General features: G+C 39.9%; 1 protein-coding gene across 1 annotated transcript; it reads left to right on the top strand.

Annotated features, from left to right (window-relative positions):
• The first annotated feature begins 11037 nt into the window (after window positions 1-11037).
• On the top strand, window positions 11038-15426 carry LOC121197128 (jnk1/mapk8 associated membrane protein). Its single transcript, XM_041060549.1, has 7 exons — window positions 11038-11145; window positions 11698-11777; window positions 12241-12395; window positions 12511-12717; window positions 12832-13013; window positions 13169-13245; window positions 13402-15426. The coding sequence occupies exons 1-7, from the start codon at window positions 11142-11144 to the stop codon at window positions 13618-13620; spliced, it is 924 nt and encodes a 307-aa protein (XP_040916483.1). The 5' UTR covers window positions 11038-11141; the 3' UTR covers window positions 13621-15426.
• Window positions 15427-15525: the final 99 nt, after the last annotated feature.

Below are 15525 nucleotides of genomic sequence, written 5' to 3'. Positions count from 1 at the left end.
AAATCCCAGGTGTGAACGAGATTCTGCACGAGCTCCATCCACTCTCTCTCTCTCTCTCTCTCTCTGCATCTCGCTCTCCCTCTACATGCCTACAATCCCTCGCGCTCTCTCCCTCCCAGAGACCACGCCTTCCCATGTGAACGTGCTCACCGTTTCGTCTGACGTTTCATACAGTTGCCATGGTAACTGGTGATAGATTTTTTTTTTTTCTCTTTGCGCATCTATGTCCCCTGTAAAACGGTGTTATAAGGTGTTTGCGAAACATACTGTTGAAAATGGACACATCAGGTTTGAAACGGTCTCGGTCTGAACGGGTTGAGCAGTTTGGTGACTCCACAGCTGGACTCCTGCTGCTAATATTATTTTCTACCACCATCACATCCATGTTCTGGAAACTCTGTAGCTGCTAATGTTAAAATGAAATTATAATTATTCAATCAATAGTACATTTTTAATTTTCCATATGTTCTCGCAAATTATGTCAAATTAATTCATTAGATTTTAATTTTTAAATTTAGTTTTAAAAAAATGCCAGTGAAAAAGACTATTTTTAATTATCTAAAATAATACTTAAAATTGAAATGTGAAAGTTCTGTATTGCATTCAATCATTCATAAAAAAAATATACTATTATATAATATATACTGTTATATAATATATAATAATATACTATTTCCTCCTTCCAGAATCACCATATTGACAGGGTGGAGGGGTTTGTGCTTCCCTGTGACCTTTGTTGGTGGGATCAATAGCTCCTGGTAGGGTCTCCTGAGGCACACTGGTCCCAGGGGAGGGGCCAGACTAAGAGCAAAAACACACATGAATCGGTGACAGCAGAGATGCAGTGTCTCATCTGGAACAGGGAAACAAGCCCACTCCTGCAGCCAGACTTGGGAGGGGAGCTCAAGGACATACTTATAACTGAAATTCACAAGTTCTGTTCGCAAATGAATCTCCATCTTCTGATTGCACATTGTCTGCAAATTTTAAAATGGAAATGAAATTTCAGATTCATGGCAAAGGCAGACAGAAAACAGAAAATAAGTCAATGCTTTTTCTGCTGCTGACTCTGTCTCTGTTACTGTCTTTGTCCTCCAATTTTTTTTTTTAGTTCTTCTAGCAACTTCTTCTCTTTAGTCTGCTTCCTCCACATTTCCTCCAGGGATGTCATCTATGTCACGTCCATTTCCAAAGGGCTGCAGAAAATGCAGCATAAAACTTGAGTTATACATAAAACTTGTCACCACTGATGCTCTGATGCCAGGTTTTATCTGGCTGGTATTCACTGATTCAGGTTGTGTTTGAAGCTCTGTGGGCCTGGTGGCTAAGGTGTATGCATTATTGGCAAAGTATTCAACAATTTGTGAGAAAGTCCAAGAATAAAAAAGGACACTGGGTAATACAGGGAGTTGAACTGCAGAAATGGTCCTTTATATATCTGTGGCATGACCAGTATCAAAGATCTCCAGTAAATGGCAGTCATGCTTTCACCTAGAAACACCATTCAGACTTTAAAATGTGGACACATCCTGTGTATTCGAGGTGTATTCAGCTTTTTTCCCAAGTTGTGTAGTTTTTGAACGGTGACCCTTTAATGACCATGATGGGTGTGTATTGCAGAATGTTCCAGCCTAGAGTGGGAGCGACTACAGCCACAAATTTTACTCTACAACAATGATAATTCTCCAACTTTGGAGCCACACTTGTCTTCTTTCTCACAATGTGTTTACTTTATTGGAAGGATTTACGGTTTTTGAATAGCCTGCCTGTTTCCCACATGAGTCGCTCTCAACTGCTCCATTGACTCCAATGTCAATCGAGATGAAGATTTTTGGAGAAAAGCAGAAAATGAGGACTCCAGTGTCCTGACATGGTGCAGGCACATTAGATCCATTCACAGGATCAGATATAGTGCTGCTGTGTGACTGCTTGAGTAATTTATTCAGAAGGTCTTATTCTGGTTTTGTTCAACGCTGTTATTTTACATGGCAGCAAAATTTGGATGTTCTTATTAAAAGTTCAACTGCGCACTGAGATGCAGGCCAAATCTGCATGGCTTTCAAGCAGTGCATCTGTGCCTGGCTGTAGTGCTGCTATTAGCACATGTATGGTTGGTATTGGCAAAAATGCCTGTGGCATTAACGCCACTTTACAACACAGACATATGTACATTATACTTCAGGTGTGTTACTGTGTCATACTAAGGATTGTCCACTGTGTGAATAAACGTTATTGACACATATGTGAATGTAATGTTTCATGTCCTGGTGTACTACAGACAATAGCATTCATTAGTCCTGCGATCACTACACTGCATTACCCAATATATATATATATATATATATATATATATATATATATATATATATATATATATATATATACAAAATATATATACCATTATTATAATTATTATTATTATAACATTATAATGATAGTTTAAAAAACTAAAGTGAAAAATTAGAATGAATGAAAAACTATACTGTTATTAGCACCAGTGGTCAGGGGCGAAGCTGCCATGGAGGACAATGTATTCGTGGAAATGTGGCAGCAGCTTTGAAACAGCATTTAGATCTTTGTGTTAGGAAATGAAACAGTAATGCTTTATTTTCAGGTCGGAAGCTTTGGTGAGACATTTTATTTTATTTTGAGCTCAGCTGATAAGCAGTCAATGGTTGTCAAGAGAAAACATCCTCATAAAGAAAATGAAGTTATTTAATGTTTCCTTAATGGAAAGTTGCTCATGTGGACTCAAAGAGATGTTTTCTACTTACACTTACACATATCATTATAACACTTATTTAAATACAATCAATTCACTTCAATTCAATTCAATTCAATTCTATTCAATTTTATTTATATGGCGCCACAATCAAATCGCAGAAAGAGAGAGAAAACTCTCTCTTTCTCTCAGAGAGAGAACTCTCTGAGAGAAAGAGAGAGGAAAAAACTCTCTCTTTCTCACTGAGGAGGGAAGAGAAAGACAGAGAAAAAAACTCTCAAAGAGAGAGAAAAAACTCAGTCTTTCTCGCTGAGGAGCGAAGAGAAAGAGAGAACAGCAGAGAAGCAGAGAAAGAGAGAACAGCAGAGAAGCTAAGATAGAGAGAAGCAGAGAAAGAGAGCACAGCAGAGAAGCTGAGAAAAAGAGAACAGCAGAGAAGCTGAGATAGAGAGAAGCAGAGAAAGAGAGAACAGCAGAGAAGCAGAGAAAGAGAGAACAGCAGAGAAGCTGAGATAGAGAGAAGCAGAGAAAGAGAGCACAGCAGAGAAGCAGAGAAAGAGAGAACAGCAGAGAAGCAGAGAAAGAGAGAACAGCAGAGAAGCTGAGATAGAGAGAAGCAGAGAAAGAGAGAACAGCAGAGAAGCTGAGATAGAGAGAAGCAGAGAAAGAGAAAACAGCAGAGAAGCAGAGAAAGAGAGAACAGCAGAGAAGCAGAGAAAGAGAGAACAGCAGAGAAGCTGAGATAGAGAGAAGCAGAGAAAGAGAGAACAGCAGAGAAGCAGAGAAAGAGAGAACAGCAGAGAAGCTGAGATAGAGAGAAGCAGAGAAAGAGAGAACAGCAGAGAAGCTGAGATAGAGAGAAGCAGAGAAAGAGAAAACAGCAGAGAAGCAGAGAAAGAGAGAACAGCAGAGAAGCAGAGAAAGAGAGAACAGCAGAGAAGCTGAGATAGAGAGAAGCAGAGAAAGAGAGAACAGCAGAGAAGCTGAGATAGAGAGAAGCAGAGAAAGAGAAAACAGCAGAGAAGCAGAGAAAGAGAGAACAGCAGAGAAGCAGAGAAAGAGAGAACAGCAGAGAAGCTGAGATAGAGAGAAGCAGAGAAAGAGAGAACAGCAGAGAAGCTGAGATAGAGAGAAGCAGAGAAAGAGAGAACAGCAGAGAAGCTGAGATAGAGAGAAGCAGAGAAAGAGAGAACAGCAGAGAAGCTGAGAGAAGCTTAACTCCGCTCCTATCCGGCCTTCATAAGGTACCTGTGTTCCATTTCCTGCTGACAAGTCCAACATTCCTTCATCCAGGAGAATCTTGGCATCTGCTAAGTGTGTCTTTTTCCAGGCCATATCCACAATACACACTTGAGATCCTGTGTCCCATAACACTGTGGTAGCAACACCTCAGAGGTTACACTGGACAAAGCTCTTGCCATTTCCACACTGTAAGCTGCAACAATTTCTCTTGCCAACATACTGAGAATTAATGCAAAAATAATACTATTAAACCTGATAACGCGAAATCAATAAACAAAATCATGAAGTAACATATATTCTTGAGGAATATAAACTTACATGAGCACACTGATATAAAAATAAACCTGAAACATAAAACAATGGTTGCAGGGCGCTACACCTTCCCTCATTACGAGAAATAAAATGTTAATAAAAGAGTTTGATTCATGTCAGATACAAAGCTTAAATCAACACCCGTTTAACTTTCAACTTAAACTCTTTAACACTATGGCATAAATTCTAACCAGGTTACAGTCACCTCCTGTGACAGATCATTAACTACACATCTATGGACTATAGGTATCATACTAGGTTTCCCTAATTCGTTCTATGAAAGGATACATGTCACTCACACAGGTTACAGTCACCTCCTTGCAGCAGTTCCTCCACTTTGTTACTTTCACGCTCTTGTACCATGGCTACTTTCACTGATTTTACTTTGGTAACAGATGACACTTTACTTTTCCTCTCCATTTCCACACTGTAAGCTGCAACAATTTCTCTTGCCAACATACCGAGAATTAATGCAAAAATAATACTGTTAAACCTGATAACGCGAAATCAATAAACAAAATCATGAAGTAACATATTTTCTTGAGGAATATAAACTTACATGAGCACACTGATATAAAAATAAACCTGAAACATAAAACAATGGTTGCAGGGCGCTACACCTTCCCTCATTACGAGAAATAAAATGTTAATAAAAGAGTTTGATTCATCTCAGATACAAAGCTTAAATCAACACCCGTTTAACTTTCAACTTAAACTCTTTAACACTATGGCATAAATTCTAACCAGGTTACAGTCACCTCCTGTGACAGATCATTAACTACACATCTATGGACTATAGGTATCATACTAGGTTTCCCTAATTCGTTCTATGAAAGGATACATGTCACTCACACAGGTTACAGTCACCTCCTTGCAGCAGTTCCTCCACTTTGTTACTTTCACGCTCTTGTACCATGGCTACTTTCACTGATTTTACTTTGGTAACAGATGACACTTTACTTTTCCTCTCCATTTCCACACTGTAAGCTGCAACAATTTCTCTTGCCAACATACCGAGAATTAATGCAAAAATAATACTATTAAACCTGATAACGCGAAATCAATAAACAAAATCATGAAGTAACATATATTCTTGAGGAATATAAACTTACATGAGCACACTGATATAAAAATAAACCTGAAACATAAAACAATGGTTGCAGGGCGCTACACCTTCCCTCATTACGAGAAATAAAATGTTAATAAAAGAGTTTGATTCATGTCAGATACACAGCTTAAATCAACACCCGTTTAACTTTCAACTTAAACTCTTTAACACTATGGCATAAATTCTAACCAGGTTACAGTCACCTCCTGTGACAGATCATTAACTACACATCTATGGACTATAGGTATCATACTAGGTTTCCCTAATTCGTTCTATGAAAGGATACATGTCACTCACACAGGTTACAGTCACCTCCTTGCAGCAGTTCCTCCACTTTGTTACTTTCACGCTCTTGTACCATGGCTACTTTCACTGATTTTACTTTGGTAACAGATGACACTTTACTTTTCCTCTCCATTTCCACACTGTAAGCTGCAACAATTTCTCTTGCCAAAATACTGAGAATTAATGCAAAAATAATACTGTTAAACCTGATAACGCGAAAACAATAAACAAAATCATGAAGTAACATATTTTCTTGAGGAATATAAACATAAAACAATGGTTGCAGGGCGCTACACCTTCCCTCATTACGAGAAATAAAATGTTAATAAAAGAGTTTGATTCATGTCAGATACAAAGCTTAAATCAACACCTGTTTAACTTTCAACTTAAACTCTTTAACACTATGGCATAAATTCTAACCAGGTTACAGTCACCTCCTGTGACAGATCATTAACTACACATCTATGGACTATAGGTATCATACTAGGTTTCCCTAATTCGTTCTATGAAAGGATACATGTCACTCACACAGGTTACAGTCACCTCCTTGCAGCAGTTCCTCCACTTTGTTACTTTCACGCTCTTGTACCATGGCTACTTTCACTGATTTTACTTTGGTAACAGATGACACTTTACTTTTCCTCTCCATTTCCACACTGTAAGCTGCAACAATTTCTCTTGCCAACATACCGAGAATTAATGCAAAAATAATACTGTTAAACCTGATAACGCGAAAACAATAAACAAAATCATGAAGTAACATATTTTCTTGAGGAATATAAACATAAAACAATGGTTGCAGGGCGCTACACCTTCCCCCATTACGAGAAATAAAATGTTAATAAAAGAGTTTGATTCATCTCAGATACAAAGCTTAAATCAACACCTGTTTAACTTTCAACTTAAACTCTTTAACACTATGGCATAAATTCTAACCAGGTTACAGTCACCTCCTGTGACAGATCATTAACTACACATCTATGGACTATAGGTATCATACTAGGTTTCCCTAATTCGTTCTATGAAAGGATACATGTCACTCACACAGGTTACAGTCACCTCCTTGCAGCAGTTCCTCCACTTTGTTACTTTCACGCTCTTGTACCATGGCTACTTTCACTGATTTTACTTTGGTAACAGATGACAGTGTACTTTTCCTCTCCATTTCCACACTGTAAGCTGCAACAATTTCTCTTGCCAACATACCGAGAATTAATGCAAAAATAATACTGTTAAACCTGATAACACGAAATCAATAAACAAAATCATGAAGTAACATATTTTCTTGAGGAATATAAACATAAAACAATGGTTGCAGGGCGCTACACCTTCCCTCATTACGAGAAATAAAATGTTAATAAAAGAGTTTGATTCATGTCAGATACAAAGCTTAAATCAACACCCGTTTAACTTTCAACTTAAACTCTTTAACACTATGGCATAAATTCTAACCAGGTTACAGTCACCTCCTGTGACAGATCATTAACTACACATCTATGGACTATAGGTATCATACTAGGTTTCCCTAATTCGTTCTATGAAAGGATACATGTCACTCACACAGGTTACAGTCACCTCCTTGCAGCAGTTCCTCCACTTTGTTACTTTCACGCTCTTGTACCATGGCTACTTTCACTGATTTTACTTTGGTAACAGATGACACTTTACTTTTCCTCTCCATTTCCACACTGTAAGCTGCAACAATTTCTCTTGCCAACATACCGAGAATTAATGCAAAAATAATACTATTAAACCTGATAACGCGAAATCAATAAACAAAATCATGAAGTAACATATTTTCTTGAGGAATATAAACTTACATGAGCACACTGATATAAAAATAAACCTGAAACATAAAACAATGGTTGCAGGGCGCTACACCTTCCCTCATTACGAGAAATAAAATGTTAATAAAAGAGTTTGATTCATGTCAGATACAAAGCTTAAATCAACACCTGTTTAACTTTCAACTTAAACTCTTTAACACTATGGCATAAATTCTAACCAGGTTACAGTCACCTCCTGTGACAGATCATTAACTACACATCTATGGACTATAGGTATCATACTAGGTTTCCCTAATTCGTTCTATGAAAGGATACATGTCACTCACACAGGTTACAGTCACCTCCTTGCAGCAGTTCCTCCACTTTGTTACTTTCACGCTCTTGTACCATGGCTACTTTCACTGATTTTACTTTGGTAACAGATGACAGTTTACTTTTTCTCTCCATTTCCACACTGTAAGCTGCATCAATTTCTCTTGCCAAAATACTGAGAATTAAGGGACTAATAATATTGTTAATAAATGAATACGGTTAATAATACACAAAAATAACGACTGCACCATTCACGAGGGTGGCAGACTTCACGCTGGCATTCTGCATCGGATCTACAATCAGCTACAACAAAGAAGAAAGAAAGAGAAAAAAGACAGAAAAACACGAAACAACAGTCACTCACGCTAACACGCTGCAACGCTCCGTCCACTCACTCACCATCCACTCAGAGAGAGAAACAGAGAGAGAGAGAGAGAGAGAGAGAGAGAGAGAGAGAGAGGAGGACAGTCTGATGGCCCGGGTCACGTCTGTATTGAAGTTCCGACCTCCTCAGAAAAAGTTGAGTCAGTGAAGGAAGGCTCCTAATTTATATCATCTGTGACAGTGACGCCATAGCCAGAGCCGTTGCCAGGGGATCAAAGGCAGATGATATCGTGACGTCAAGTATCAGTGACGTCGACGAATTCAAGTGGGACTTGGCAGTTGGAGTTTCATTGTTCATTATGTCAAAATTACGTTTTTTAAAAATTACTTTAAGAGCTCAAATTTCACAATAAGGTTTTCAGTTGCTTACAGAGTTCAGATTATTCTAGCTTTCCCTTGTTTCCATTTACACAGCCCCTCATACAGATCCAAAGGCTGATGAAGCAGGCAGATGCCGCTCAAACTGTCCATGGATTCAAGCTGCTGACGCCAAATTCTGAGCCAAAGCTCCTCTGAACTGCTGCTTTTTTGCTTTTGACTCCATTCAGAGTTAAACTCTACAAACTGTTGAGAGTGAAAATCCCAGGAGATCAGCAGTTTCACTCAAACACTCAAAGCAACCATCAGTCCACAGTCAGGGCCACTGAGATCCCATTTTCTCATTCTGGTGTTTGAGGTGAACATTAATTGAAGCTGCCACATCATTGGCTGATTGGATAATTGCATGAAAAAGCAAGTGTAGAGGTGTTCCTAATAAAGGACTGGATGAGTGTATTCTATGTGCATCTTAGTGCAGATTTTTTTTTCCTTATTCAAGACTTAACAGAGTGTCCAGTGCTCCACACACACTGGCGCATCAAACTCTAGAGTCATTTCCTTCCACAATGTGCTTGTTTGCTGTCAAACAGACTCACATGAGAAGATTTAGGAATTTATGGATTATGGAACGGAGAAAAAAAAACATTAAAAACAACCTATAACAACTGTAAAGTAATAATAAACGACCTGAATAACTTCAATAACAGTGGCATGCTCCTTTATTTGAGATTCAATCAGATTCATCATTTTAATGCCTGGACTTTAATGTAATCATGGTGGTCACTATATTCCTGGTGTTTTAATTCCTTAACACTATTAGACGTTTATAACATAATACACTCTGCATGAAATTTGCTTTGCTGTAAAATTTTATTAGTGTTTTATTTGATGTATAACCTGAATCTCATCACTAGATGAGAATAACAGCTGATTGCATGCACAGGACCTATGTTAAACTGTGTCTCAGTTGTACCCTGCACTAACAATTTTAAATATATACTACGTGTACTAAGAAATCTTCTTTAATTTTCTTCTTTTAACATTAAATGTGGAAACTTTAAGATGGAACTAGACAATTCCTCTGTGTGCTGTGCCCCGTGACCAAAAACTATGAAAGCTATGAAAAAGTTGAGTAACACATTGATAATTTGGACTTGTTGTGAGGGTGGACGAGAAACCCGGTTTCTCCATGTGCTCACTGTCTCTTTCTCTCCTCAGCATGTGAGACAGTAGCAGACACCTTGTTCAACACAGTGTGGACTCTGGGCTGCAGACCCTACATGAACAGCCAGAGGGCAGCGTGCTACTGAAAACTAAAATGCAAACCTCTGTCCAATCTTCTCAACAATATTAAATATATACTACGTGTACTAAGAAATCTTCTTTAATTTTCTTCTTTTGGTCGTTAACATTAAATGTGGAAACTTTAAGATGGAACTAGGCAATTCCTCTGTGTGCTGTGCCCCGTGACCAAAAACAATGAAAGCTATGAAAAAGTTGAATACCACATTGATGATTTGGACTTGTATCTACATCTTTTCATTGAGTACCATTCATTGGAGGAGGAAGGATGGAGGGGAGAGGAGAGGAAATGGGAGGGCAGGAGAGGAGAGGGGAGGGGAGTCCTATAAAGGAGGAGTGGGGAGTCTGGTACTTGTATATGCCAAGAGTCTTGGTGTCTGTCCACACATTGACACAGATGTAGAAAAAAATGATGGCTTGATGGACTGATTAATAAATTAATAATGAATTTGTTGATTGTTTTTGAAAAGTGTGTCTTTTAGCGACAAGAGTCGCTCTCAACTACTGCATTGACTCCAACGTGAATCGAGAAGAGGATTTTTGGAGAAAAGCATAAAATACCCATTTTTAAACTTGCCGTATTTTCCACATTTTTTTTTACACTAGAACCAAAAATAAATAAACAAATAAATACATCACTGTGTTCCTTAAGGCCTTGTGGCTTTGTTTGGTTTTTGAATAAATAGTTCGGCAGGCCCGAATCGGCCGAAAATGACACTATCAGAGAAGCTGTGAGCTCCAGTAAGCCCGTCACCTTGGCAACCATGAGTGCAAGAGCAGGCATAACTGTGCCTCTCTCTGTAATAACTCTTGTCTCTTCTAATCTTTCTAATTAGAACTATAGCAAAGCTATAGGTGTGCTGTGCGTAGACACACACAGACACCTACATAGACGCACACAGACACAGATGGACACACACTAACACAGATGCACAGACTTACCCAGACTCACACACACAATAGCACAATAACACACACAGACAATAGCACACCGCACTACTCTCGTGATTTCTCGCAGGGGAATTGTGTAGTTATAATAATAGTGATACTCATAGTAATAATAAAATAATACTAGTAATGATGAGAACTAATACAATTATTGGAAGAAAAAAATTAGGCAGGATATAATTAACAGTGTAACGTCTGGCTCCAATAAACCAAGATGGCGACGGCCAAATGCCAACAATGCGTGATGTCACGGTGCGTTGTCATTCGCATTTGATCAATAAAGCTGTCCAAAAAAACGAATTTCCGGTTTGTGCTACCTTATTTTTGTCCGCATCCGGTTTACGTAGCGAATGAAAACAGTATAGCACGGAGGCTAGAGTCTCTAGCCTAGAGACTTGTTTTTAATCATAATTTATCCAAAATGGGTAAGTTAAACTTTACTTTTATCTTATAATAGTTAGCTGCTTCAGATAGTTTAACAGCCGCTGCACATAATAGTGTGGTTTTATTAGCTACCCGTGAATTAGCTAGCTAACCCCATCGCTACACTAACCCAAAATGATTGATGAAGAAACGTCTCTGTACTGAAATAAACCGACGGCCGACAGTTTAAACATAAACCACTGAAAGTAACACTGGGTGCAGCTGTACGGAAATAAATTGGGGAAGTTCTCTTCGAAACTGACTGGTGGCTGTCTTGGTCAGGGGCTAAAGTCACATCCATCATCTGTATTTACAAATAAAGCACTAAACCGCGAGGCTGTCCGTCACTGTTAGGCGTTATCTCCACTCTCTGTCACAGCATGTGAATTACGACACGTAAATATTTAATGGAGGACACGTTAACGTTCAGTTAGTAAGTGGTTACGACTGTTGAGCTGTTCCCATGTAAGTTCCGAGCTACTCTGGAACCTGGACCCATTTTGTGTGTTTGTATTTGAAACCGTATAATATAAGGTGTTTATCTGTCCTTCCAGCTGTGGCCATGAGCTCGACGTGTCCCGGCCTGTACTGTGGCAGGGTATTGGTCAATGGATCCGTGGAGGGAGAGTGTGGTGTGAGTATTAACCATATTACTCAATCAGGTTTATGTCTGACTGCTAGTTTTTCTGTTCTATAAAAGAGAGTGCAGTATGAACACAGGTTCAAGGTTTAGTGGTAGTTATTTATCTCCATCACTTTCCTTTAAATGAAGCTGAACATAAACATAAACATAAACATAAACACACCCAGACTGTACACTGAAATGTAAGTCCCTGTGATCTTATGCAGGGTTTTCCTGCATGTTTGGAACCTCAGTCCATGGTACCAGCTGAAATGTGTTGAATGTCTGAAGTTTATGAGCTTTCATCATTGTTTTTGCAGTGAAATGCATCATAATGATAGATAAGATTACTGTTTGGTTTCAGTTAGAGGAAGGAAAAAGGGGAGTGAGGGAGAAGGGAAAACATTTAAATGTTGTTGATGGACAGTTTTCGTCGGCTGTTTCTAATCTCAGCCGTCTCCGTCTGTCCTGCCAGGTTTGTCCCCGTGGAGAACGGGCCAACGTCCAGAAGGTATGTGAACGCTGCACTGAGTCCCCTGAGCTCTACGACTGGCTCTACCTGGGATTCATGGCCATGTTACCTCTGGTGCTGCACTGGTTCTTCATTGAGTGGTACTCTGGAAAGAAGAGGTGAGGTCACACATAAGATTACACACACACACACACACACACCAATAGTGTGTTTTTTAAAGCAGGGTTTGGTTTTATGGTTCTGTTGTTTCATGGTGTGCTGCTGTGTGTTCAGTTCCAGTGCTCTGCTGCAGCACATCATAGCCATGCTGGAGTGCAGCGTGTCAGCTGTGGTCACTCTGCTGGTCACAGAGCCAGTGGGAATGCTCAGTATCCGTTCCTGTGGAGTCCAGATGCTGTCAGACTGGTACACCATGCTCTACAACCCCAGTCCAGACTACATCAACACCATCCACTGCACCCAGGAGGCCGTCTACCCTCTGTAAGTACTCATTGTGTGTGTGTGTGTGTGTGTGTGTGTGTGTGGGAGGGGGGGGTCCATCATGGTGATTAGCTGTATAGTGTTACTGACTTTTTTCCCCCCTCTCTTCCTCAGTTACACTATCGTGCTAATCTACTATGCCTTCTGCTTGGTGCTGATGATGCTGCTGCGCCCTCTGCTGGTGAAGAAGATAGCCTGCGGTCTGGGCAAATCTGACCGCTTCAAGAGCATCTACGCCGCTCTGTACTTCTTCCCCATCCTCACAGTGCTGCAGGCCGTGGGCGGAGGACTGCTCTGTGAGTGTTAATGCTCCAGAGTTTACATCCGGCTGCCTCGTTTTCCCCCTGTTGGCTGTGATCACATTACGCGGCTAATTATAATTGTTTCAGTTGAAATAATAATGCACGTGTGCAGGTGTGAGTGACAGTTTGTGTGTGTTGGTGTGTTTCAGACTATGCGTTTCCCTACATCATACTGGTCCTGTCTCTGGTCACGCTGGCTGTTTACATGTCTGCCTCTGAGATACAGGTAACAGCTCTCACTGCTCCGTGTGCCGTGTGGAGTAAATAATATAGAACCTTTCAGTGCTGTGTGATGAATTAGTTATGAGTTAATAAGTAAATTATGAAATTGAATGTATCAATTATTTTTAAAAGGTTTATTCATTCTAACCTCTTTCCACAGTCCTTTAAAAACCTGGTTGCGAAGAAGAAGCGCCTGGTCGTGTTGTTCAGCCACTGGCTGCTCCACGCTTACGGCATCATCTCTATCTCCCGACTGGACAAGCTGGAGCAGGATCTGCCCCTGCTGGCCCTGGTGCCCGGTCCCGCCCTGTTCTACATCGCCACAGCAAAGTTCACCGAGCCCAGCCGCATCCTGTCCGAGGGCGGCAACGGACACTGAGCAGGTTTTGTCAGGTTTCGTTAAACAGAAGTGAAATGTCACTAATGTATAATTCACTTCATCACTACAGGCAAAATCTTTCAGGATTCTGTTTACTGAGCCATCAGCAGACAGACAGGAGACAGTCTGGCTACAGTGGCTTTGAATGGGGGTTCAGTGTCTGGCCTTTAGTGGCCACTTAGTGACAATATCATCAGGTTTTCACCATTTTAAATTGGACAATGAGCGATAACTGCTCTAGATTTTTCAGTATCAGCGCGTTTCCGTTTCCAGTTCCTAAACAGGACAGATGGTCTTCTGGATCCTCCAAATCCTCTATGAAAACTAGCTCTTCACTCAATGAATTTTTAATCAGTTCTCCTTTAATCCATCAATCCGTGACAAGTTGCCAATGGCAGTGTGGACAATATTGTCTCTACCTTGTGAGTCTGTGTGTCATCAGGTGGTTCTGGAGGTGGTTTTGAGTGATTTGGCAGGTGATCATATGTCTGTCTGTGTGTGTGTGTGGACACATTCTGCCACAGCGAGAGTGTCACAACTGTGCAACATGGACTCCTCCAAGTGCTGAGGGCTGTTGCAGCAGTGTTTGGTACATTAAAAGGATGAAAGAGCTGAAGAATTCATTTATTATTGATACATTTTCCTGCACTACGTCATAGTTTATAGTAAATTCCCTGCTTCCCCTATGTTCGTTTGACATCACCTCAAAGTGTGGACATTTTTTTTTTTTTTGTAAATACACTTAAATGTGGTGAAATTTTAACCAATTTAAGTTTAAGGTGCCACAGCTGAAGTCGGACGAAGCAGGACTCTGGTGAGGCCTTCAGGGCGGGAGAAATCAGGGATTTATCTTTTCCCACTAACGCATGTGACAATATATTAGAGGCACAAGCTTGGGTTGGGGGGGGGTGTAAATAGCGTCCCTGCTGTGTTAGTGTTAGTGATCTTGATGAATTATGACACTGAAATACAAAGCTGAAGCATCTTTCTACTACTGGATCTTGTTTGCTTGTTGTTTTGTCCTCTGTGTCCTGAACCGAGCTGCAATCCTTCAAACGGCCTTCAGCGTTTTTCTGAGTCGAAGCTGCTAACATACTGTATATGTATATAATTGTAAATACATAGATGCTTGTAAATATTAGTGTGTTTATGTTCGGAAGGATTTGATGCATCCATTCAAGCTCAAATTGCGGAGTAATAAAGTCCAGTGTAACTGCCTGTATGATGTGGTGTCTGCTCATACACCTACCAGTAGTGTGGTGTCTTGAATGCTGAGATGTTGTGTACTTCCTGAGGTGAACAGCGTGCAGGTGTCACCGCAGACGGGAGGCATTTCGCTGCCTCATGCAAATCTAACGTGAACAGGCCTGTTCCACAGGTCCATGTTGTAGTTGAGGGGTTTTACTCCACACAAACGTGTGAAAACATAGTAAACCCGCTTGTATAAATACAGTCATGGTATGTAGGCTGCATTTCCTGTTCTAGAAAATGATTTTTGATGTGTGAAGTGTTGCTTGATGCTTCTAAAAATAGAGTGGATTTAACTTGAAAACATTTGCTAGAGAACTTTTTGCTAGACTTTCTGAGTTCATTACATCATTTCTCTGGTAAAGCAAATTGCAAGCCATTTCAGTTACTGTTAATCTGTCCAAATTATGAGCCGATATTCCCACTGAACCTGCCTTCATACCACAAATGTTAGTTTAATGTCAGTTTGTTATAAAACTCTTCCAGTAATAAATACAAGAAATAGATAAAAACATTTTTTCTTGCCCAATAAAATGATACAAAATGTTTTTCTATCATTTTTAGGAACACTCACCTTTAATCATACACAGTGCAATACATTTAGATTCATCATCTTGTCAAAACAACATTGCAGTCTCTTAAAGGAAGGACAGGTGC

This window comes from Toxotes jaculatrix, chromosome 17 (genome assembly GCF_017976425.1).
Source record: "Toxotes jaculatrix isolate fToxJac2 chromosome 17, fToxJac2.pri, whole genome shotgun sequence".
Taxonomy (NCBI): domain Eukaryota; kingdom Metazoa; phylum Chordata; class Actinopteri; family Toxotidae; genus Toxotes; species Toxotes jaculatrix.
This window is presented reverse-complemented; position numbering and strand designations above follow the sequence as displayed.

Bases quoted from the DNA above. Each gene is read 5' to 3' on its own strand.
- LOC121197128 (XM_041060549.1), top strand. The intron at 12,718-12,831 runs GTAAGTACTCAT...TCTCTTCCTCAG, and splicing joins CAGGAGGCCGTCTACCCTCT to TTACACTATCGTGCTAATCT. The intron at 13,246-13,401 runs GTAACAGCTCTC...CTCTTTCCACAG, and splicing joins TGTCTGCCTCTGAGATACAG to TCCTTTAAAAACCTGGTTGC.